This window comes from Sciurus vulgaris (assembly GCF_902686455.1).
Source record: "Sciurus vulgaris genome assembly, chromosome: 14".
NCBI lineage: Eukaryota > Metazoa > Chordata > Mammalia > Rodentia > Sciuridae > Sciurus > Sciurus vulgaris.
This window is the reverse complement of record NC_136475.1, coordinates 76,539,842-76,562,335: the sequence shown is the minus strand read 5'-3', so window position 1 is coordinate 76,562,335 and position 22,494 is coordinate 76,539,842. Positions and strand designations below refer to the sequence as shown.

General features: G+C 42.5%; 1 protein-coding gene across 1 annotated transcript in view; it reads left to right on the top strand.

Annotated features, from left to right (window-relative positions):
* The window catches only part of PLB1 (phospholipase B1), a 138,197-nt gene that overhangs the window by 1,287 nt on the left and 114,416 nt on the right, over positions 1 to 22,494 (top strand). The window contains exon 2 of the mRNA XM_079110503.1: positions 5,345 to 5,508. Within this exon, the coding sequence (XP_078966629.1) occupies positions 5,345 to 5,508 (164 nt within the window). The remainder of the gene's footprint in view (positions 1 to 5,344; positions 5,509 to 22,494) is intronic.

The window sequence follows — 22,494 nt, the reverse complement described above, 5'->3', positions numbered from 1 at the left end:
TGGTCACCCTGGGCTGTGGTGCAGAGGCAAGAGCTCTGGGCCCAACCCTTCATTGTTGAGCAATTTGGACAAGTTACTAATCTTCTCCGGGTTTTAAGTTTCTTTTCTGCAAAACTGGAGTAAAATAGCATTGCCACGATGCTACTGATGATTCAGCCCTGGAAGAGGAGCGGGAAGGATCACTGGGCTTGGATCCGGGGGTCCTAAACCCAGTTCAGGCTCTTAGTCACAGACTAGCTCTGCTTCTCTTGGCCTCAGTTTCCCCCTCTGTATAGTTGGAGTAGAGGAGGACTGGACTAGGTCAAAGTACTCTCTGGTCAGTTCTGATCCAGTCTCTGTTGTTTTACTGCCACAGGGTGGGATTGTCCCCAAGAAGAGGGAGAAGGGGAGACACAGTGGGTATCCGTCCATCCATCCAACTTTGAGGGGTCAGAGGGTCCTGTCTAGTTCTCTGGTCCTTCTGGGATGGTAACAAGGAGGACAGTGTTACGGGTCTTCTACCCGCAGAAGTGATGCTTCCTTCCTCGGTTTGCCAGGGCCCCAGTGCCCAGGCTGCACATTGATCACCTGAATGGGTCCCTCAGACTCAGGATCCAGGAGAGAAGGGTCACATTGCCAGACTTTGCTACTGAACTGGGCACCTGAACCAAAGACCATCCTCACCAGTTCAGGGTCAAGAGCCTTGCCTGGGCTTCCCTCCTGAAGGGCAACTAAAGTCATTTCACTTGGCACATCTCCCAGTCACATTGGAGAGAGCTGCATGGATGTGGAGGCAGAGACTTGGACCACAACCTTCTTTTCAACTTCCTGTTGGGTGACCTTAGTTAGGAATTTTAACCCCTGAGGAAGGCAGCTGCTATTAAATGAGACATTCATTAGCTTGAATGGCCAGAGGTCTGGCACCTAGCCGGTGCTCACCAAATGCTACCTAACTCTGAACCTGGTTGTAGGTGCATTAAGGATTACAGGTGGGAAAAGACACTGACCCCTCTAGCCCTTCAGGACTGACAGGAGGGTCCTAGAGCTGTTCAATCCCTCAGCTGTTCATCTCCGACCAAAGCTAGCCTCTTCTGCTGACTGGCTGTGCTGTACAAATGTCCACATCATCTGTGAGCTGGCAGGTGTACAGGTTGGGAAGCGCGACTGATGAAATTCCTAGTCAGCGCTAATAGGGCTCTGGGGGCCCCTCAGAGTTCAGAGAGGGTGGGAGGTGAAGGAGAGAAAAAGGGACAGTCAGTGTCTGTGTGACTTGGAGAGTGTCAGGACCTGGGTTGCCAGTGCCTCACATGCCCCCACCTGTAAATGGCAGTGAGCCAGAGACGGTGCCCTTCTCAGAGCTAATGGCTGGGTAGAAAGCGGGCCATGAAGTGAGGCTCATCTCACCCCTTCCCCAGTGCCCAGGGCCTGCTCTGCACATGGCCCAATCTCAGAGCTAAGGAACCCGGGCAGAAGGAAGAGGAAGCAACTGCAGGTGAAAAGCATCATCCTGGTCTCGGGGGCCTGGGTTTCTCCAGGCACCAGATTCCAGCACTTTGCTCATCCACCCCCTGACGTCTGAGAGATAAGTCCCAGCATCTCACCCCATGTAATCCCATGAGTTTCCTCCCTAGCGGGGTCGCCAGGTCAGACTGAGCTTGCCTGCTGTCAATAGCCTGTCCTGCTTTGGTGAACTTGTGGCTTGCAGATGCAGCAGAGTGCTGGGTGCCTGGTGGTCCTCTGAGAGCCCTGACTGGGCTGGCATCTCAGCCCTGGGTGGACATCAGAATCTTTAAAAAGAACCGATGCTCAAGTCGCACTCTGGACCAACTAAATCAGATTGTGAGGGTGAACCCCAGGCACTTTTGAAAATCTCCCCAGGTAGCTCCAACATGCAGCCAACACGGAGAACCACCATGTGGGGGATGACAGTCACCTTAGGGCAGAGCCATGACCGTGAACGTCAGTGTTTTCCACTGTCTGTTCTCATCCTGCTTCATGGTATTGAGAGCAATGTACTTCTCTTTCTCCTCAGTTCTCTAACCTAAAACAAGATTTATATTTTTCCTTTTATTTTTCTAGTATGTTCTGCAAGTGGGTTTTTGTAGTATTCTTGACCTCTTTCCTTTACTCTGACTTTAATTATTATTACTGAATAATAATTATTATTTAATTATCATTTGGATGGTTATTTATTCATTCAGTGCTAGATGCTAGGGATATAGCAAAGGTCAAGGCAGGCCGAGTGTCTTCTCTCAGGCACTCACCATCTTTTCTGTAGGGATTTGCTCTGTCAGTCTTTCTCTATTCATTAACAAGGATATGACATTTAAAACTTGTGTTTTTTTCCCTAGAACTAGTTTTTGGTCCCTTCTTCACTCACTTTTTTAAAAAAAACTGTTGTTTTTTAGTTTTAGAGGGGCACAATTTTTTTTTTTTTTTTTTTTTAATTTATGTGGCACTGAGGATTGACCCAGTGCCGGGTGCATGCGAGGCATGTGCTGTCCCACTGAGCTACAACCCCGGCCCCCTTCCTCATTTTCTCTCATGCTTCTTCACTCCTCAGTAAAGCGCTTCTTGTTTCACCATCTTGATTGTAAGCAAACACTGCCTGAGGTCACCTGAGTCAGCCCCATTACCAGCATTGGACGCTGTTTCCCTCACACGGGTGCCCAGGTCTTGTGCTGGAAAACAGGCACCAGTGGGTTCCCGTCCAAGATGACAGGCCACTGCACACTTCCTGTCATGGGGTTACTGCTCAGTTAGGCATGAGGGCCTGGCTTTTCCTTGCTGAAGGAAGGGGATGAGAGGGTCATTTGACCTACACTCTGCTCTCATAACCTGTCCTTACCCTTCTTCCTGAGGCCCAGAGCCATTGTAGGCATTGCTTCTAGCTATTCTCTAGCACGAGGGAATTGTGGCTAGTTGCACCTTTAACCAGAAGAAAAAAAAAAATCTAAGTCTTATTTTTCTCATAGTCTGGGGAATTCTTTGTGTATCCACTAATAAGATAGTGGCTTTCAAATATTTTTGACTATGACCCTCCTTAAGAGATACTTATGATCTCACTACATGTGGCTGTACCAAGTTTCCCTAATACATTACTTACCCTCAGCTATTTTGTGTTCTATTTCATTTTTTTCCCCAGTGAGTTAATAATTCACCAAGTTAAATTCTTTGGCTAATAATGAGTTATAACCCTCTCTTCTAAGGCCCATCCTGTTTTAATTCATGGAGGCCCTGAGCTAGAGGCTTGGTCTAGCGCCCCCTTGTGGATTCTTGGAAAACAGCTGCTGCTCCGCTTTTCAGTCTCCTAGAAGCCTTCAGAGCAAGGCATGCACTGCCATCCTTCATCTGGGAGGGAGTTCATGAACCTGGCTCTGTCCCCAAAATCTGCAATGGAGCATCTTAGTTTATCCAGGAACTGTCCCCTTAACAGAAAATCAGAAGACAAAGTTTATGGACAAGTGACAGAGTTTGTCTCTGGCTTTAGATGACTACTTGCCCCCTTATTTTCATAGACACATAGAAAGCAGGTGTCACTCAAGTTCACGTGTCAAGGGGCCACCATGGTGCCCGGCAGGAGTGGCCGTGAAGTGCTGCTGTTTCCCCGCACTCACAGCTGATGAGGATTGCTGGATACATTGATGGGACTCCAAGCTCCTTCAATCTAAAAGGCAGTTCAGTCTGTCTTATACCACAGTGTCTCTCAGAGATTAAAAACTGTTTCTAAAAAGGCATTTCTCAATTTTTCTAAATGTAAAGAGGTTAGAGTCTGGCATGTGGCCAGCCCAGTTGGACCATGGTGGCCATGCAGAGGTGCAGAGACAGAAGCGAGTGTAGGGCAGGCTGCTTCTGCGCTTGAGCCGGCATCCTCCCCGCCCATCTCCAACTGGACTACGAATGAGTGGGAACCTGTGGATGTTCACTCCATCCAAGCAGGTTCAGTGATGTTCCTCAAAGCTGGTGGTGGCAGGATCTGGCTGGACTCCTGACATCCTACCAGAGAGACAGATGCTGTGGCTCTCATTGAACGTGTGGGCAGTTAAGTAAAGCAGACAAGTGTCCAGGTACTTAGAAGCATCTGTGCTCAAACAATCCCTGTAGACCTTGACCTTAGGTACATTTTCTTCTTCCTTTTCTGTGCATGCTGCCTTCTTCCAGCACCAGCCCTGGGGCTAGTGTGTCAGTGACCACGTCCTACCATGACCCAAGAGCCCCATGCAGTCCTGAGGCTAAGGCTCAGCATGGGGCATGGCTACATTAGTGATCACCCACGTCATATTTTACTGAGCAGCTGAGAAAGGAAGACAATAACCCAGGCTGTAGGAATAAAGGGCTGCCCACTTCACTTTTGACTCAAGACTACAGAACTATAACTCTGATTTTTCAAATATGAGAAAAATGTCCAGGTTGGTCATAAAGACAAGATGTGGGATGGGAAATGAGAACCAGCTTGGGACTCCAAGCCAGATCCTAGGAGTCAGACTCTCAGTCCTGCTGTCACAGGGTGGCCACAAGTCAAGGACAGTTTAAACATAATTTTGCATATCAACCACAATTTTTTTTTTTTTTTGGTGGGGAAAAGTGAAAATTTCACCCTCAAGGAATTTTGTCACTTGGGTTTTCAATTACAGTTCTGTCTGCCCCACTTAGACCCCATCCAACATTCCTGACTTCATGTGCCCAAAGGAAACTGCCGATTGTGTCAAACTCAGCTCCACAGCTCACCTCCCTGGCTTGCGACTCCCAATTCAACACGCAGACAATAAATGTGTGGTGTGCATATGGGCCCAATGCTATCAGTCACTCGTGGGTTGGAGGAGGGGGGGACAAACAAACCTCCCTGTGTCATATACACCAGAGAACCTGGTGACACTCCCAAGACATGGTGGAACTAGGTTCCGGACTAAGAAGAGAACTTGGTCCCTATTTGGAGGGGACTTTATGGTTTACATTTATTACAGAACACTTTTACTTCCTGGGTCTTTTATCTCCTGACTGACAGTTGAGAAAGTTGAAGCCAAGTTAGGGGACATGCCCAAGTTCCCATGGCTGTGGTGGATTTGGAATTGCAGCCCAGCATCTGGGATTTCCAGGTCTACACTCCCCAGCAGCTATTGTTGATTTCTGGTCACCTGTCATCATGGAAGGCTGCATGAAGGCATCAGCTACTGATGATTTCTGGTCATCTGTCACCACGGAAGGCTGCATGAAGGCAGCTGTGGGGATCTGGTGTCTGTGACTATAACGTGCTATAGTCTGTGACTATAACGTGTTTTCATTCCTCTGCCTCATTGTTAATATTTATCATTTACAGCCAGTCTCTGCCCCTTTTCAAAGGTGAACACAGTAAAATTTATGACAGGTGCACTATCAGATCACAGAGGAGCATAAAAGCAGCAGGAGGCGTCCTAGTCCATCCACCTGCGGAAGGAAGCCATTCACCCAGAGGCCTGAGACACCTGGAGCAATCTGACATGGGGCTGTGGTCAGGCGTGTTCCTCGTGGGGCTGCTTCTGCTGGGGCAAGGTAAGCGTGCCTTCTGCTCAGAGATAGCCGATGCCTTGGCCCTGCCGGTGTCCTCTATTGCTTAGGCACGGACTTTGGGAGCATGGTGTGCCCTTTCGATGAGATAAAGCACAAAAGGAACAGTTAGAACACAAGAAGGCTGGTTTGTCTCTTGTTGGATGGGAGGTGGGACCTGTCTGCAAAGTGACCAGGGTTAGGTGTCCCAGAGGTTGGGGGATGGGAATTGCAGGTAAGAAATGCAGTCAACCTGCAGTACCATGGTAGGGGAGAAAGCCGTGGTGTAGAGTCCCAAAGACCTGTGTTCTAGCTCTTGGTGCTGTGTGGCCTTGGGCAAGTTCTTCTACCTCCCTGAATCTTGATTTTTCACATCTTTAAAATGAAAATAGCGCTTTGATCATTACTATTACTATTGATGGGCTTTGTTTATTGCTGAAAGGACACAGGAAGATAGATCAGGATGAGAAATTCTAGAAGAGGCTCTAAGCCTTGACAGAACTATGTGGGCTACAGCTGGGTTTGCGTTCCTCCTGGCGCTGACCGTCATGAGCCTCTCCTCCCCCTCTCTGATTCTTCCTTGGATTAGGAAGGTAGAATCTTTATACTCTTGGGTCCCTAAACATGACTTTCAACCTCTTTAGATGAGATGCCGGGGTGTGGAGCAGGAAGACACTTGAGCTCCAGAGGTAGAGAGGTCTGGGGCAGAGACCTGGCCTGCTCGCCCCCGCCCCCCCAATCCTGCTGCTCACCTGGGACAAGCCAGTAGCCCCCAGGAGCCTCAGGGGAGATGAACAGGGCTTGCTCAGGCTGTTGCATTTCCCGATTAGTGAAGAAGCTAAGGAATTTTTTTCATGCTTCCCAATCATTAAATTCCTCTTTTCTTCAGGTCTTTTCCCAGTTTTCTTTACTCGAGTCTTTTTCCATTGACTTTCAGAGGTTCCCCGTGTGTGCTGCGCACTGGTTCTTTGGTGATGATATTTGGTGGCAAATATTTTCTCCCACTCCAAAGTGGTCTTTCCATTATCTTTATGGTGACTTTTTTTTGGCTGGGTGAAATTCTCAATTTTGTGAAAGTAAGTGAAGACCATCAAATGAGAACAAACAGAGGCTATTTATTCAGAGCTTGCCAGAGCTAGCTCCATAATTCGCCTTTTGGTGGAGACCCAAAGACAGGCTGGGGAGTAGGAAAGCTTCGGGTCTGCTCTGATTGCAGGCTGCTGGCGCGGGGACACGGGAGGTGAGGGGCACAGGTTGGCATCTTATGCTATATTTGGCTTTCTCTGATTGGTCCTGAGTTGGAAGCAGGGACAAAAAATCCAGAATATGGCAATTATTAACCAAGCCCTGACCATCTGGGCTGATGGCTGCAGCTACCTAATTTGCAAAGAAAATTTTTGGAAGTTGTAAGTGGATGTGGAATTGTTGTCTAGTCCTTTTTAGTCATTTATTGAGTTGATTGTGTAATTTGCTCTGTTAATCTGATAATGTAGTGAGTCAATAGACTTTTTTTTTTCAGTCCTTGCTTTTTAGATTCATCAGAGACTACACATTGCATTTATTTGTCCTGTATCTTCAGTCTCTTTAAATCTAGAATAATTCTTTAGCCTTTTTATTTGTTTCTTTCTTTTGTGTCTCTAAGAAATTAGGCTGTGTGTGTGTTGGTGGGGGTGTGTTGTACATGGACATGCCCACACACCTTAAATTGGATCCATCCAAATTGTGCGTGTGTGTTTGTTTTCTTTTTTCTTTGGTACTGGGGGTTTAACCAAGGTCCATTTTCTGAGCTATGTCCCAGCCCATTTTATTTTTTATTTTGAGATAGGATCTTGCTAAATTGCTGAGGCTGACCTCAAACTTGTGATCCTCCTGCTCAGCCTCCCACGTTGCTAGATTATAGGCATCTTGCTAAAATCAGATTAAACTCTTTGGGCAGAAATCCAGCATAGTTCATATCGTGTCCTCTGTGTGCATCCAGGTAGGGGACACAAGTGATATTAGTGAATTCCCTCATTGGCGATGTCAAATTTGATAATTTGGCTAAGGTAGTGCCTGCCAAATTTCTTCCTTATAAAGGTAACTCCCCTCTTTGTGATTCATAAACTATCTGCAGAAAGATACTGTGAGCCCATGTGACTGTCCACTTTCACAGTGGGTTTTCCCAGGGGTTTTAGACTCTCTTTTTAATCAGCGTGCTGCAATTTTCCCACTGATGTTTCTTGCCTGAATTATTACCAGAGTGAGTATAAAATGGAGATTTTTTGCTTCTATTCTTCTTTCTACCTTCTATCATTAGTTGACATTCCTCCATGAATGGAATTCCTTTCTCTCGTAGGGGAGTTCAATTAAATATATTTTTTAAATTTTAAATTTCCATTTCTTTTATTATGAGTGAAATTAATCATTATTCATATTTTAAGGTTATTTGTATATCTTTATGTGTGAATTGACTGGTCTTATCTTTTACCATCAGGCTGGTTTTTAATACATATTTCTAAAATCATCAAATTCTGTTTATAACTCTGGAGTTTACCAAAGATTTTTATGTGTCATCTTGTTTGATCCTAAAAGATTCTGAAAAGTTCAGGAAGGACACCCAAGTGAACAGACCCATTAGACCAGATTCTATCTTTCAAGTAAACATTTTTTGATGGACTCAATTTATTATTTTTTTTGAAAAATAAAAACATATAGAATAATAGCAAAATAAATGCATATTTTAGTTATAATTATTATTTTATACTATAATATGCTTTTCCAGGTATATTATGAAGCAATTAAAAATGCAAGGTCAAACATTGCTCATTGTATTCATTCCCTAGGGCTGCTGAAACAAATCACCACAAACTGAGTGACTTAAAACAGCAGATATTTATTTTCTCATAGTTTTAGAGGTTTAAAGTCCAAAATCGAGGTATTGACAGAGCCACATTCCCCTAAAGGCTTAGGGAAGGGTGTCTCCTTACCTCTTCCAAGCTTCTGGTGTCTGCTGACATCCCATGATGTTCCTTGGCTTGTAAATACATGATGCTGTTCTGTGCCTGCATGTTTATACGGCCACCTTCCCTTTGTGTGTGTCTTCTTTCTCAAACAAGTCTTTATTGGCACATTATAGTTATGTGTAATAGTGGGATTTGTCACTACATAGTCTGACATGAGCACAATATAATGTGGTCAACTTCAGTCCCCGTACTTCCCTCTCCTTCCCCTCCTGCCTCTCCCTGGTCCCCTTCTTCTACTATACTAGTCTCCCTTCTACTTTCGTGTTTTATCTTTTTCATATGAAATGGATTTGAGACTCTCTTATTAATCAGTGTGTCGTAATTTTCTTTTCCTTTTCTATCATCATCGTTATCTTCACCATCATCATGCATACTGGGGACTGAACCCAGGACCTTGCACATGCTAGGCAAGTGCTCTATACAGAGATGCATCCCCAGTCTTTTTTTTAAATATATATATAATTTATTTTGAGGCAGGGTCTTACTAAATTGCCCATGCTGGTCTTGAACTTTCAATCCTCCTGCCTCAGCCTCCTGAGTAGCTGGAATTATAAGCATGTGCCATCCTTTCTGATTTCATTTTTATGTTTATTCCTAAGTTATTACGGCAGATTTGTCCAGTGAGAGCCCCTTCAAGGGGACTCCTCTGCCCTCAATTTTCAAACACTTTTGAACTTCATTATACAAGATATTCCATTTCCTGTGGAATATGGCTAACCTCATATTTTCCACTCCTGGAATTAGCTGTTTCTTCAAAGTTCCAATTGGTAAAGGCTGCTGTTTAGGAACCAAGGTCTTTGTGCTACGAATGTTTATTGCTGCTGGAGTCTATGTCTAGGCCCTTTGGGTGACAAGAGCTTAGAAATATAGTTTTCTTAGGAAAAAAATACAGAGAATTTATGCAGATATCTTTAACTTTAGTCAGAATTAGTCTTTTTCATCTCCTTCACCTATTTTATACTTATATTATCCTTCTCCCACAGTGCATATCTAAGTTACAAAATGTATTGATGCACTTATTCGTTTTCTAAATCCTATAATACTGGAATTGCTATGAAAATAACACTGAAACAATCCTGAACAAATAAAGGTCAGGATTTCTTTGCCATTCTTTTGTTCTTGGAACCCAGCCTTCTTGGTATGTCTAGTAGAAATACTGTGTTCAAAATCACTTGGATTACACCTTTTTTCCCCTTTATTCCCCTCTACATTATGATTATGGAATTGACATGTTAAACTTGTCTGTTAATATTGTTTAGTGTTTCTTGTTGGTATCACTTTATTTTTTGAATATGTAAAATGTTAACATGATTCCAAAGTCAAAATCATATGAAAAGATATACTCAAAGAATTTCTTTCCCCTTATTTAGCCTTTCCATCCCATTTCTACCACCAAGGTAGGTAACCAGTTTCACGTCTTCTGTTTTTTGAAAATGTGTATTCTTATTTTCCTTTATCTTAAAAGATAACCATCTATATACTTTTTTGCATCTTGATTTTTCCCACTAAACTGCATATCATGAAATTAACTATGTAAGTTCAGAGATCTTCAATTTTTTCCAACTGTAGACTATTCTATTATGTATCATATGTGTCTCACCAGTCTCCTGATATGGGAGTTTAGCTTCTTTCTAATATTTTGCTATTATGAGTCATGCTGTCATGGGCAATCAATTGTATGCTATGTACGTCCTTTCGTGTTGTTGGAAAAACATAGCTTAGGATAAAATCGCAGAACTGGGGATTTCTGGGTCAAAGGATAAACCCACATACAATTTTGTTAGTTATTATTAAATCTTCCTCCTTAAGGATTATACCATTTTTGCATCCCCACCAAATATGTATATGAAAATGCCATTTTTCTACAACTCAATAATTGAGTGTGTATCTAGACCTTCGAATTTTTGTAAATGTCACAGATGAGAAATGATATTTTAATTTCTCTTACAAAAGAAGTTGGATATGTTTTCATATTTCTAATGACAGTAGTCTCAGTGTTCCCGAAAGCAATGGGAAATGAAGGTTTCCTTATTCAGGTTGATGATGGCCTTTGGGAGTGATACATAAATGTATATATAATGTGTGGTCACATTAAGGAAGTAGTCATAAGTTTCCATTCATTGGGCATATTAACCAGAAATCAATATTAAATTTGTAACAGAATTTTCAGCATCTCTTAAAATAATCAAGTGTGATTCTTCCCCCTTAGATTTATTATTATGTTAAATTATATTAATAGATTTGATAATATTGAACCATCTATATGTTCTGAGTTAGAATCAAATTGATCATGGTATGTTTTATTTTTATATATCGCTGGACTTTGCTAACATTTGTTTAAATTTTTTTTCTTATGTGTTCATGAATGAGATTGAATTATAATTTTTATTTTATTTTATTATTTTTTTGACATGTATATAGGGTAATGTCTGTCTCACAATCAACCATCCTTCCCTTCCCTACCCATTCCAGCCTACCCCTTCCTCCCCTCTGTACAATTCAGTTCCTTCATTCTTCCCTACCCACCCACCACTAGGGATCAGTATCCACTTATCAGAGAAAACATTTGGCCATTGGTTTTTTGGTTGGTTTATTTCACATAGCATGATACTTTCCAGTTCCATTCATTTACCTGCAAATGCCATAATTTCATTCTTTAAGACTAAGTAATATTCCGGTGTGCATATGTACCACATTTTCTTTATCCATTCATCTGTTGAAGGGCATCTTGATTGATTCCATAGTTTTGCTATTGTGAATTAAGCTTCTATAAATATTGATGTGGCTGCATCACTGTAGTATGCTGATTTTAAGTCCTTTGGGTATAAATGGAGGATTGGGATAGCTGGGTCAAATGGTGGTTCCATTCCAAGTTTTCTGAGGAATCTCCTTACTGCTTTCCAACGTGGTTTCACTAATCTGTAGTCCCCCTGACAATGTAGGAGTGTACCTTTTTCCCCACATCCTCGCCAACACTTATTATTGCTTGTATTCTTGATGATTGCCATTCTGACTGGAGGGAGATGAGCTCTTAGAGCAGTTTTGATTTGCATTTCTCTAATTGCAAGAGATGATGAACATTTTTTCCTATCTTTGTTGATCAATTGTATTTCTTCTTCTGTGAAGTGTCTGTTCAGTTCCTTAGCCCATTTACTGATTGGGTTATTTACTCTTTTATGTTAAGTTTTTTTGAGTTCTTTATGTAGCTTGGAGATGAGTCTTCTATCTGAGGTGCGTGTGGTAAAGATTTTCTCCGATTCTATAGGCTCTCTCTTTAAATTATTGATTGTTTCCTTTGCTGAGAAGAAGCTTTTTAGTTTGAATTCATCCCATTTATTGAGTCTTGATTTTACTTCTTGTGCTTTAGGAGTCTTGTTAAGGAAGTCTGGTCCTAAGCCCACATGATGAAGATTTGGGCCTACTTTTTCTTCTAGTAGGCACAGGGTCTCTGTTTTAGTGCCTAAGTCTTTGATCCACTTTAAGTTGATTTTTGTGCAGGGTGAGAGATAGAGATTTAAATTCATTTTGCTGTATATGGATTTCCAGTTTTCCCAGCACCGTTTATTGAATAGTATCTTTTCTCCAATGTATATTTTTGCACCTTTGTCTAGTAGGAGATAACTGTATTTATGTGGGTTTGTATCTGGGTCTTCTACTTTGTACCATTGGTCTACATGTCTATTTTGGTGCCAATACCATGACATTTTTGTTACTATTCTCTGTAATATAGTTTAAGGTCTGGTATTGTGATGCCTCCTGTTTCACTCTTCTTGCTAAGGATTGCTTTGGCTATTCTGGGCCTCTTATATTTCTGAATGAATTTCATGATTGCTTTTTCTTTTTCTATGAAGAATGTCATTGGGATTTTAATAGGAATTGCATTGAATCTGTATAACACTTTTGGTAGTATGGCCATTTTGACAATATTAGTTTTGCCTGTCCAGGAGCATGGAAGATTTTATCATCTTCTAAGGTCTTCTTTAATTTTTTTCTTTATTGTGAACTATAATTTTTTTAACCCACTGTCTTTCTGGATAGTAGCTTCAGTATTATGAATTCTCATAAAATGAATTTGGAAGTGATCCTATTCTTTTTTTTTTTTTGATCCTATTCTTTTTTGATTTATCGTATTTGTTTATTATTCATAAGTTGAAAGTATTTAAATAGAAAACGCTCTAGAACACAATGACACAGAGGTTAACAAAGAAAATTGTTAGGAGACTAATGGTCCCCTGGGAAAATTTCTTTTCATGTAGATTGGAGAAATCCAAGCAAAACGGTAGATTTTCCAAAGAAGAAATTTATCAGAGAATTCATTTTTGTGGTTCATTAATTCATGTACATGGTTAATTAATATTTATGGTTCATCAGAGAATTTTAGTAAGAGCAATTAAAATATTTAAAAAGACTTTATTTGTTTTAACTATGTCCAAAATTTCTATCCCAGAGATATAGAGCAGAGAATTAAGAGGTTTTAGTCACAGCTTCTTAATTATTATAAGAATTTAAGGAAATTATGACCAAAATGATTGCTGAAGCTGATTTATAATGTTTTGAAGTGTTGATCACATAAAAAGTTTCTCTCCCACATCCCATATGCCTTGATACCAACATAATTCACATATCAATTGTTCTTAACTTGCTAGGACTAATGTTGATGGACCACAGCTTCTGTTCTTAACAGTTAAAACAGCCTTAAGATTGATTATTTGAAGACTGAGACTCTTTACACTATTTCCACAAATGTAATTTGTTATTTTCTATCCCATATGTACACATTAAGTTAAATTCATTTAGCAATTGACCACTATATATTGCAACTAATTCATCTTAAATGGTGTACCCCCAAAAAACATTATTCATAATCAGGTTTTTTGATGTTAGAGTATTGATATTTTTCTATAACTATATGAGAGAGATCCTCTTTCCAAGTTTTTATAACAAATTGTATTATAGCTATGGTCATCTCAGTATCTACTCATAGAAGAACCTTGGCAAAATGTTAGGCTCCTGAAATGTTAAAAAAAAAAAAAAAAAAAAAAAAAAAGGATGCCAACTCCATTGTCTAGCCAGCTGATATTTATCTGCCTTTAATCTACTACACAAATGCCTCTCAGCCTGAGCCCAAACTGACAACCTCTATCTGGCTGCAGTGTGATTTTTTTTTTTTTTTATTGTAAACAAATGGGATACATGTTGATTCTCTGTACATGGAGTCATGGCATACCACTTGCGTAATCATACATTTACATAGGGTAATGTTGTTTGATTCATTCTGTTATTTTTTCCCTTCGCCCCCACCCCTCCCACCCCTCTTTTCCCTCTACACAGTCCCTCCTTCCTTCATTCTTGCCCCCTCCCCCCCATTATGTGTCATCATCCGCTTATCAGCGAGATCATTCTTCCTTTGGTTTTTTTGAGATTGGCTTATGTCACTTAGCATAATATTCTCCAATTTCATCCATTTGCCTGCAAATGCCATAATTTTATTATTCTTTATGGCTGAGTAATATTCCACTGTATAAATATACCACAGTTTCTTTATCCATTCATCAATTGAAGGGCATCCAGGTTGGTTCCACAATCTATTGTGAATTGAGCAGCTATGAACATTAATGTGGCTGCATCTTTGTAGTATTCTGCTTTTAAGTCCTTTGGGTAGAGACCTAGGAGTGGAATAGCTGGGTCAAATTTTCTGAAATAGTAATGGGACTTTCCCCTCTAATGTTTAGTAATATTATTTTTGGTAGATTTTTTAACTACTGAGTTCATTTTTTAATGGTTATAGAATTAGTTATATTTTATATTTCTTTTTAAATCAGCTCTGGAAAGTTTTATTCCAAGAGAGTATCCATTTTGAGTAGATTTTCCAAATTTTTGGCATGAATTTTGTGTATGATGTTTCTATTAATATCTCTTCAAAAATCTGCAGCTTTGGTAGTTATGTACCCCTTTTTGTTTTTAAAACTAGTTTTAAAACTAGTTATTTGGGACTTTTCCCTTTTTTTCTTCTTCTTCTTCTTTTTTTTTTTTTGGTGGGAGCCTGGAGATTGATCCCAGGATCTTATGCATGCTGAGCACACACTCTACTACTGAGTCGCACCCAACCTCCTTTTCCTTTGATTCATGTTATCAGAAATTTGTCAACTTTGTTATATTTTCAAGGAACTAGTTTTTATTTAGTTGATTGTTACATGTTGGAGTTTTCTTCTGCTGCAGAGCAAATTGCACTAAATCTTAGAGACTTAAAGCAGCATCCTTTGTATTTACTCACAATTCAGTGGGTCTGCAATTTGTAATACCTCAGCAGAGACATTCAGTCCCTGTTTCTGCATAGTGTCATCTGGAATTGACTTGGAGGCGGACATGTTTGGGGACACTGTCAACTGTACTGTCTTGGTGCTCCTCCACACAGCCTCAACTTCTTTACATGGGGACTCCAAAAGAACACAAATAGATGCCACAGGTTTTCTAATACTTAGGTCCCAAAGTCACTTCTACTGCTTCTGTGGGTCAATACAAGTTCCAAGGCCAACACAGATTCAAGGGGAAGGATTTCACAGAGTTACAAGTTTCGTCACCAAAGGCCACGCACATGGGAGGAAATGCCGTGGCCATCTTTGGAGTAATACGCCACATTCTATTTGCACATTTGTTTCCGAGTTTATTAATTTATGTGAGTCCCTCTTGCTTGGCATTTGTAGCGCATCCTGGATCTGTGGCTTGACACCTTGCATCAGTTTTCAAGAATTCTCGGTTAATAACCCTCGAATTATTACCTCTGTTCCACTAATTCTGTTTTGGAGGCAATGCTGACAAAATGTTTGTTTGGCTTTTTCATTTCATGCAAGATGTCTTTTAGCCTCTCTTCCAACTTAACCCTCTTTTTCTGTACACATTCTAAGGAATTTATTATGACATATTTAATTTACTCATTCTCCTTCAGTGATGTGTAATTTGCTATTAAAGCTGGTCTTTGTAGATTTTGAAAATTGGTGATTTCATTTTTTACACTTGCTTTACATTTAGTTCTTTACCAAATTTATAATTTTTATATAATTTTGGCTTCCAATAAAAACCTCAAGTCTTCATTATTTTTAGACCATCACCATTTTATAGTTTTTGTCTGGTAATTTCAGTATCCAGTTTTTGTGATTTGTTTGAGTTTTTCTTTCCCTGCTAATTCTTGCTCATGGATATCTTTTTGTATGTGCTTGGTTACTTTTTTTTGTGTGCTATTCAGACTCCTTTAAAGTTTATTTGTGAGATTCTTTGAGGCCTAGAATGAAGGTAATAGTCTTCAAAGAGGATATAACTGTTCATTCTGTTGGGCACTTGGGACATTACCATTCAGGGATGACTTCAAACTAGATTCATTGTGTGAGGTTCCCTGCAACAGCCAGGTCTCATGCTAAGCACTTACAATTATACCAAGACAACCCCCACCCCCAACAGTTGTGCATCGACGGATGCACAAATTCCTCATATAAAATGCATAGTATTTGGTATTCCCTTGCCCTGTGTATTTTGAGTCATCTCTTGATGACTTAATACCTAATCCAATATAAATAGCTATGATACTGTATTGTTGAGGGAAAAATCTGTATATATTCAGTATAGACACAATTTTTTCTAATATTTCTCATCTGCAATTGGTTGAACCTGTGGATACAGAATGCACAGGTGCAGCAAGCTAACTATGTACCAGCTTCCCTGTGAGACAGACCATGCCATTACCCCCATTCTACAGATGAGAAAACCGAGAAGTTAGGGAACTCGACCAAGGTCATCCTGCTAGTAAATAATAGAGCCTGAATTCAGTTCCAAGGCAGAGTCCAGAGACAGGGCCGTTTGCAGTGCTCTGTGTGACAATAGAGCCCAAGGGAGGAAAGAAACAAAATTGAACTTCTGTTTAAATCTCAAAGTAGACTCAAGAAACAACACATACGCAAACAGATTCCTGCTTTCAAAATTTCAGCCTATAAAACAGAAACAGCATTATCTCCAAACTGCAATTGGCAAAAGCAAGTTGGCAAGAAATCACTGTATCCGATAACATACAATTTTTGCTAGAATTTCATTTTCCTTGAATGGGTCAGAAGTTCCCCAGGAGATTGCCATGCCTGTGAATAAAAATTCGTTGCCTTGGTAACGCACCCATGACAGGCTTGTCAATGTGCAGCCAAGGGTGGGAGCTGGGTGAACTCATTGTGAGAGCAAAGAAATACCTTTTCCCTATTAAAGCAGGTGGAGAGGGTTCATGTTTTTTGCATGAATTTGGAATTCTTCTTGGAGTTTGGCTTCTCTCCCTCCAAGGAGAAAGTCCTTCCTAGCCTTTTAGGAATACTATCTTTCCAAATAAGAGCAATAAGGTAGAGAACTTCTGGTGGCCCAAAAACTTCAAGTTGATGCAAAAGAGAAGGGCACCTGCTAGGGTCACCCATGTGACTGGAACTCAGGTGTCAGACTCTCCTTGACATCACATACCTTGATCCCCGCCCCACCTCCTAGGACACCTTAAATTCCTGCCCTAAGCAGCCAGCACAGGTTTGGGATTTCCTCTGGGATCTCAGGAGCTCTACTTTCCCAGAATGTCACCTGTGCCTTGTGGATCTCTAGGACTTCGTTGTCAATCATCCTTTTATCAAGTTGCGTTTTCGCTGCTGTCAATTAGTTAAGCACCCTTCAAAGGACCCACGCTGGGCTGAGTCTGACTGGCAGATAGGAAGCCAAATATGAGGAACCCTCTGGGGAGAGAATGGATCTGCATAAAGTCACTGGAGAAGAATTAAGCACCAAAATAGGAGCAAGTCGTTGTAATAGAGGCAACAGGGTTCCAGGAACCAACCGAGGGATGGATGTGGGCTGGAGAAGTCTCAAGAGGCAGGTGAACTCCTTGAGTGCTGCAGATAGAGTGGGACTAAAATAAACCAGAGGGCGTGCAAGGGAGGGAGCAGCATGTACCCGGAGGTGGAGTGGGGCTCTCACGGGCTGAGGAGCGGGGAGCAAGCTGGCTGGACTAGAGTTGGGCTTGGTTTAAGTGGGGTCGGTGGTGAAGAGATGGATTTTGCGCCAAGTTGAAATCTCAGCACAAGGAGAATAATATGATCAGAGTGACTTTTGGCTTAGAAAGACTTCCAAAATGATTTAACCTTGATCTTTTCTTTTACATTTACAAAACCCCAATTCTTATAGAGGTTGAATGACTGACCCAAGGTCACACGGCAGGCCTAGAGTTTGGATTTGCTGTAATGGTCATTGGGGAGCCATTAAGAGCGCTTGAGCTGGAGAGTGACTTAATATAAGTGGTAGTTTAAGCAAGATGAGTCTGCCAGCTTCAGATACAAAAGGTCATATGTTGAAAGAGATGACAAACTGGTGAACAGAGGCCTTCCGCATGCTATGCAGGCGCTCTACCCCTGAGTGACATTCCAGACCCCAGCAGACAGTTTGCTGGGCTCCGGGAAAGGCCAGTGTGTTTCTCCTGCCTCCAGTTATCATCTCCTCTTGCGTCTCTGGGAGGAACGGTGGTTGGAAGGCTTCCTTCCTGCCCCAACCTCCCATTAGTGTCTGGGAGAACTTCCTGGGAGAACATCAGGAAGTTCCCCGAGATGCCCTTTCTCTTGGGGCTTCCTGATCCTCACTTGGGCCCTCATCCTGCGTTGGCCTGTGGTGGCTGAGGCAGAGCTGGAGCTGGGGGTGGTTATGCAGCATCTTCCAGTAGGAGGAGGCAGGGCTCTGGAGTCTGCACCTGGCAAGGGACCGCTTGTTCTTTGTCACCATGAGACCTGGATCTGGGTCTGCCTTAATAGTCCCCCTGAAAAGGTTGAGAAAATACAATCTAAAAGCAAATCAACCTCAAGGGCAAAACTGCTGGTCACCTTTGGATATGTCCTCTCCTGTCAGGCTGCTTCCTCTTTGGGGCCCAGGATGTATGATGTTGGATATGGAGTGGGCAACAGGGGATGGAGACAGAGGCCCCACTGGCCTCTGCAGGGAATGGAGCCTAGAATGAGTTGGAGGTGTCTCCCTTTGGCTACTGGCACAGGACACTGAGTATTCAGAGAATGGTGGCTTGGGACTTTTCAAACCAACTCTTAACGGTTTTTGTAATGTCATCAGATTAGATGTTGAGACTCTCCGAAGGTTGTGACATTGTTAATTCTTGGTCATTCTTGGTAAGCCTGAGTGACTGATTATAAGGACAGCTGAAAATGCTGGTCTCGTAGACAGAGCACAGAAAACATTTCCCACGTACTGGAAGCTCAGGGTGGAGGACCAGCCTTCCTGTAACTTCCTTCAGAAAGACTGGGGTCTCAGGGAGAGCATACCAGACCAGGTTAAAGAGAACTGAGGCCCACCATGCCCTGTTAGCAACTTGCCCAGTGGACTGGGCACATGTGCCAGCCTCTCTGGATCCCAGTTCTCTGAGGCAGCAAAAAAGGTGACCTCAGTGGCTTGCCCCTCAGCTGCTTTAGAATTCAGAAATGAGTATTCAGAAGCTAACCCAGCTGTCCTAGAGAGGCTGTTTGGTCCTTGGTGTCACTTCCATTGGCTGTGGCATGTGACTGCCCAAGCATCACACTAACAGAAGGACGACTCAGCTCTTCAGAGAACCTGGAATTCTGGGGTCAAGGCAGCAGCCAGACATGACTTGTGGTTTTCTGACTAGTCCCTGGTCACAGGGAGGGATGGCTCAGGTGCACAGCAACCAGCAGGCCCTGCATGTGAACAAGAACGGACAGGCACCCAGAGGACCTTCCATCCTTCCTGTCCCTGCTGACCAGCATGCTTACTGCTTAGTGGATGGCAGCGTGGGCTTGAGGTCTGCCCACCTCGTGCCACCATGGTCTCTGGGAGCTGGTGGCCTCTCTGAGTCTGTGAAAAGGCCGAGAGGGTCATAAGCTCTGCCTCTTGAGTTGCTGTGAGGACATTACACTTCACACAGAGCTCAAGAATTTAATGTGCACTGAGGCGTGACCTCGGCTCCACTGTGCTGTCCTTGACCTCCCTCCCTGGTGCTCAGGGGACACACCTTCCTTTCATCTGGGGAGACCAGGCACCTGGCCCTCTCCTGCTTCCATAGCAGTTTTCTGTTCTTTGATCCTCACAGCAATCCCAGGAGGAAGGCAGGGAAGCCTCACTTCCATTTTATAGGTGAGGAAGTCAAGATGCAGGAAGATGAAATCCTTGATCAAGGTCACCAAATGGCTTTCCTTCCTCAAGGAAGGCCTGGAGGGTGGAAAAGTGTGCTCTGGACACAAAATAAGTGGACAGACATCAAGGAAATCTATAAATTGGACAGCATGTGCTGCTTTAATTTGACTTGTGAAATTACCCCACCCACCTCTGGTCAGCTGCTGGGTTAAACAATTTGGGTTTCCTTGCAGACTCAGGCTCTTCACCCCGGAAGCTCATGAATGTCACCTGAAGGACTTTTAAAACTGCCTGTGCCCAGCATACCCAGGTCCTACCCTGGTCAATCAAATCTGAATCTGTGGAGAGGTGGGCCAGGCAGCTGGGGAGGGGTCAAGGCCACTGCTTTAGAAGCTGTGGCCAAGGTCTGGTGCTCTGGTGCTATAATGGCCCTTGGTTGGTTTCAGACCCTGAGGTAGCAGCTCTGTGCTACCTGGATGACTGTGCTCAGCCAGACACGTTCCCCTGAGTGTGCACAGGTGTTTTTCTCTTTCATTTCCATCAGAGTGGAAAAATACGTGTATTTTTCCCTTACTGACCTTACTGAGGTGGGAATTTTTCAGGGAGCTCAAAGCCCTTCATAGATCCCTGAGCTTGAAGAGTTCCCTTGGGGTCTTGTGACCCAAGGTCACTGATGCCATAAGTGACCTTTGTTTCCACAATGCCTCAAGGTACTATGGGAACAGGCAAGAATTTTTCTTCCCATGTACCTGGGAGGAAGCAGAGAATGGAAAGGGAGCCCAAGTCCTTCCAAGAGTCAGTGGGGACAGTATTGAAGAGCCCTACGTGTCCATCTGGGTTTCCAGGTCTGGGCACTTACCATTGAGATTCCAGGCACAGCCTCTTTGGGACATCTCAGGGCAGTGAGCAAGCATGACTCACATGTCAAGTTAAACACAGGGACTCTGGAGCATTTAGCGTGAAATCCCAGTGTATGGAGGCTGGAAGGATTTGAAGATGATCTATGTCAACCACCTCTCCCATGCTGAGACCATAACTACTGTAACTGCCAACTACTGCATCTCTCTATGTGTCAGACACTGTGCTGTGTATTTACCTGCATTTGGTTCTCATAACTGCATGAGGAAGGTATTACCAAGTTCAATTTACAGGGGAGGAAACTGAGGTTGACAAGTCCAAGGTGAATAAGCTTTTAACCTCTGCCTGGTGTGTGTGCCACGTGGGCACCATGATCCCTGGCATCTGCTTGGACCAGCACCCCGGGTAGCAGCATTCTTGCTTGATTAGCTCCAGCTATTCTGACAAGGGGCTGCCTGTCTCCGCTGGTCCAGCCTGTTCGGGGGTCACATTGTCAAGGCAGCTGCCCTTAGCATCCAGTCCTGAAGGTACCGAGGAAGCCCCCGTAAGCCCTTCCCCAGGTCCTTCCTGCTGTGTTTAGATATAAGAGCTGCTTGTTTAGGTTTTCGTGTCCACTGTCATTCTATGTTCTTCCTCCTTTTTTCTTGCCATTTTTGGATTTAGAATTTACAATTTCAGTTTGACCACCCCACCTTGCAGGGGCTATTGCTAATCACCAGGGATGCCATCCTCCCAGTTCACCTGTAGAACCTCTTTTCAGTACCAATCTAGATCAGGAGTTGGTTGGCAAACTATGGCCCCTGGGCCAAATCCAGTCTGTAGCCTTATTTTATATGGCCCATAAGCTAAAAGTGATTTTTAAATTCTTTTCTTTTTTTTTCTTTGCATGTTCACATCCAGTTGTTCCAATACCATTTGTTGAAGAGACTATCTTTTCTCCACTGTATTGCCTTTTTTTTTTTTTTTTTTTTGGTACTAGAGATCAAGGCCAGAAGTGCTTTACCACTGAGCTACATCCCCAGTCTTTTTAAATTTTTATTTTGAGACAAGGTTTCACTAAATTGCTAAGGATGGCATTGAACTTGAGATCCTCTTGCCTCAGTCTCCCATGTCACTGGGAATACAGGTGTGTGCCACTGCTTCTAGCATCTTTTCTTCTTTGTCAAAGATCAGTTGACTCTATTTATATAAGTCTGTCTGGGCTCTCTGTTCTGTTCCAATTGATCTGGTCATGTGTTCTTATGCCAATATCACGTTGCGGTGATGACTATAGTTTTATAGAAAGTCTCAAAGTTGGATCGTATTAGTCTTCTGACTTTGTTCTCCTTCAACATTTTTTTTTTGTTTTTTCACATATATGCAATTTCATTTATTCAGTTGTTTCATTTATTCAGTTTTGAATAAATCATTCAACAGGCCTCACATTTTTTATAACTCATTTGTTGATCCACTGGTGTTATTTCAAAAGATGTTCTTTCCCATCATGGCATCCAGTAAATTTCGTCATAGGTACTCCAGCTCTCAGTGATTTGGGAGAACCTGTTTGATTCAGAAGAGCCTGTCTTGAACTGAGATTCCTCCCGTTTGGTAGGTTTCTTCTGGCACCCAACATAAATAGTCTCACAGCCTTCCTCCATCTTCAGCCTGTGAGGCTTCGGGAGATTCTCATATGCACCAAGCTTCAACTCACCCCTCTTCCCACCACACCTGACTGATAGAAGGGGAGGGACAGGGCCCTCAGACTTCAAGGGTTTCGCTCTCCCAATCTCTTGATAAATTTTGCCCTTGTGAAAAATCAGAGTGTCTTGCGCATGAATTTCTTGATAAAGGCCTTCTACTGCATATACCTCGTCATCTTCACTGTCTTCTAAATCTTCAACTAAGATGTTAAACCTGGGGTGTCTCTTCAACATACATATTGTCCTTTTATTTGGAGAGAAGGCAGTGGCTTTCGTCTCTCTGCTTTTCACATACT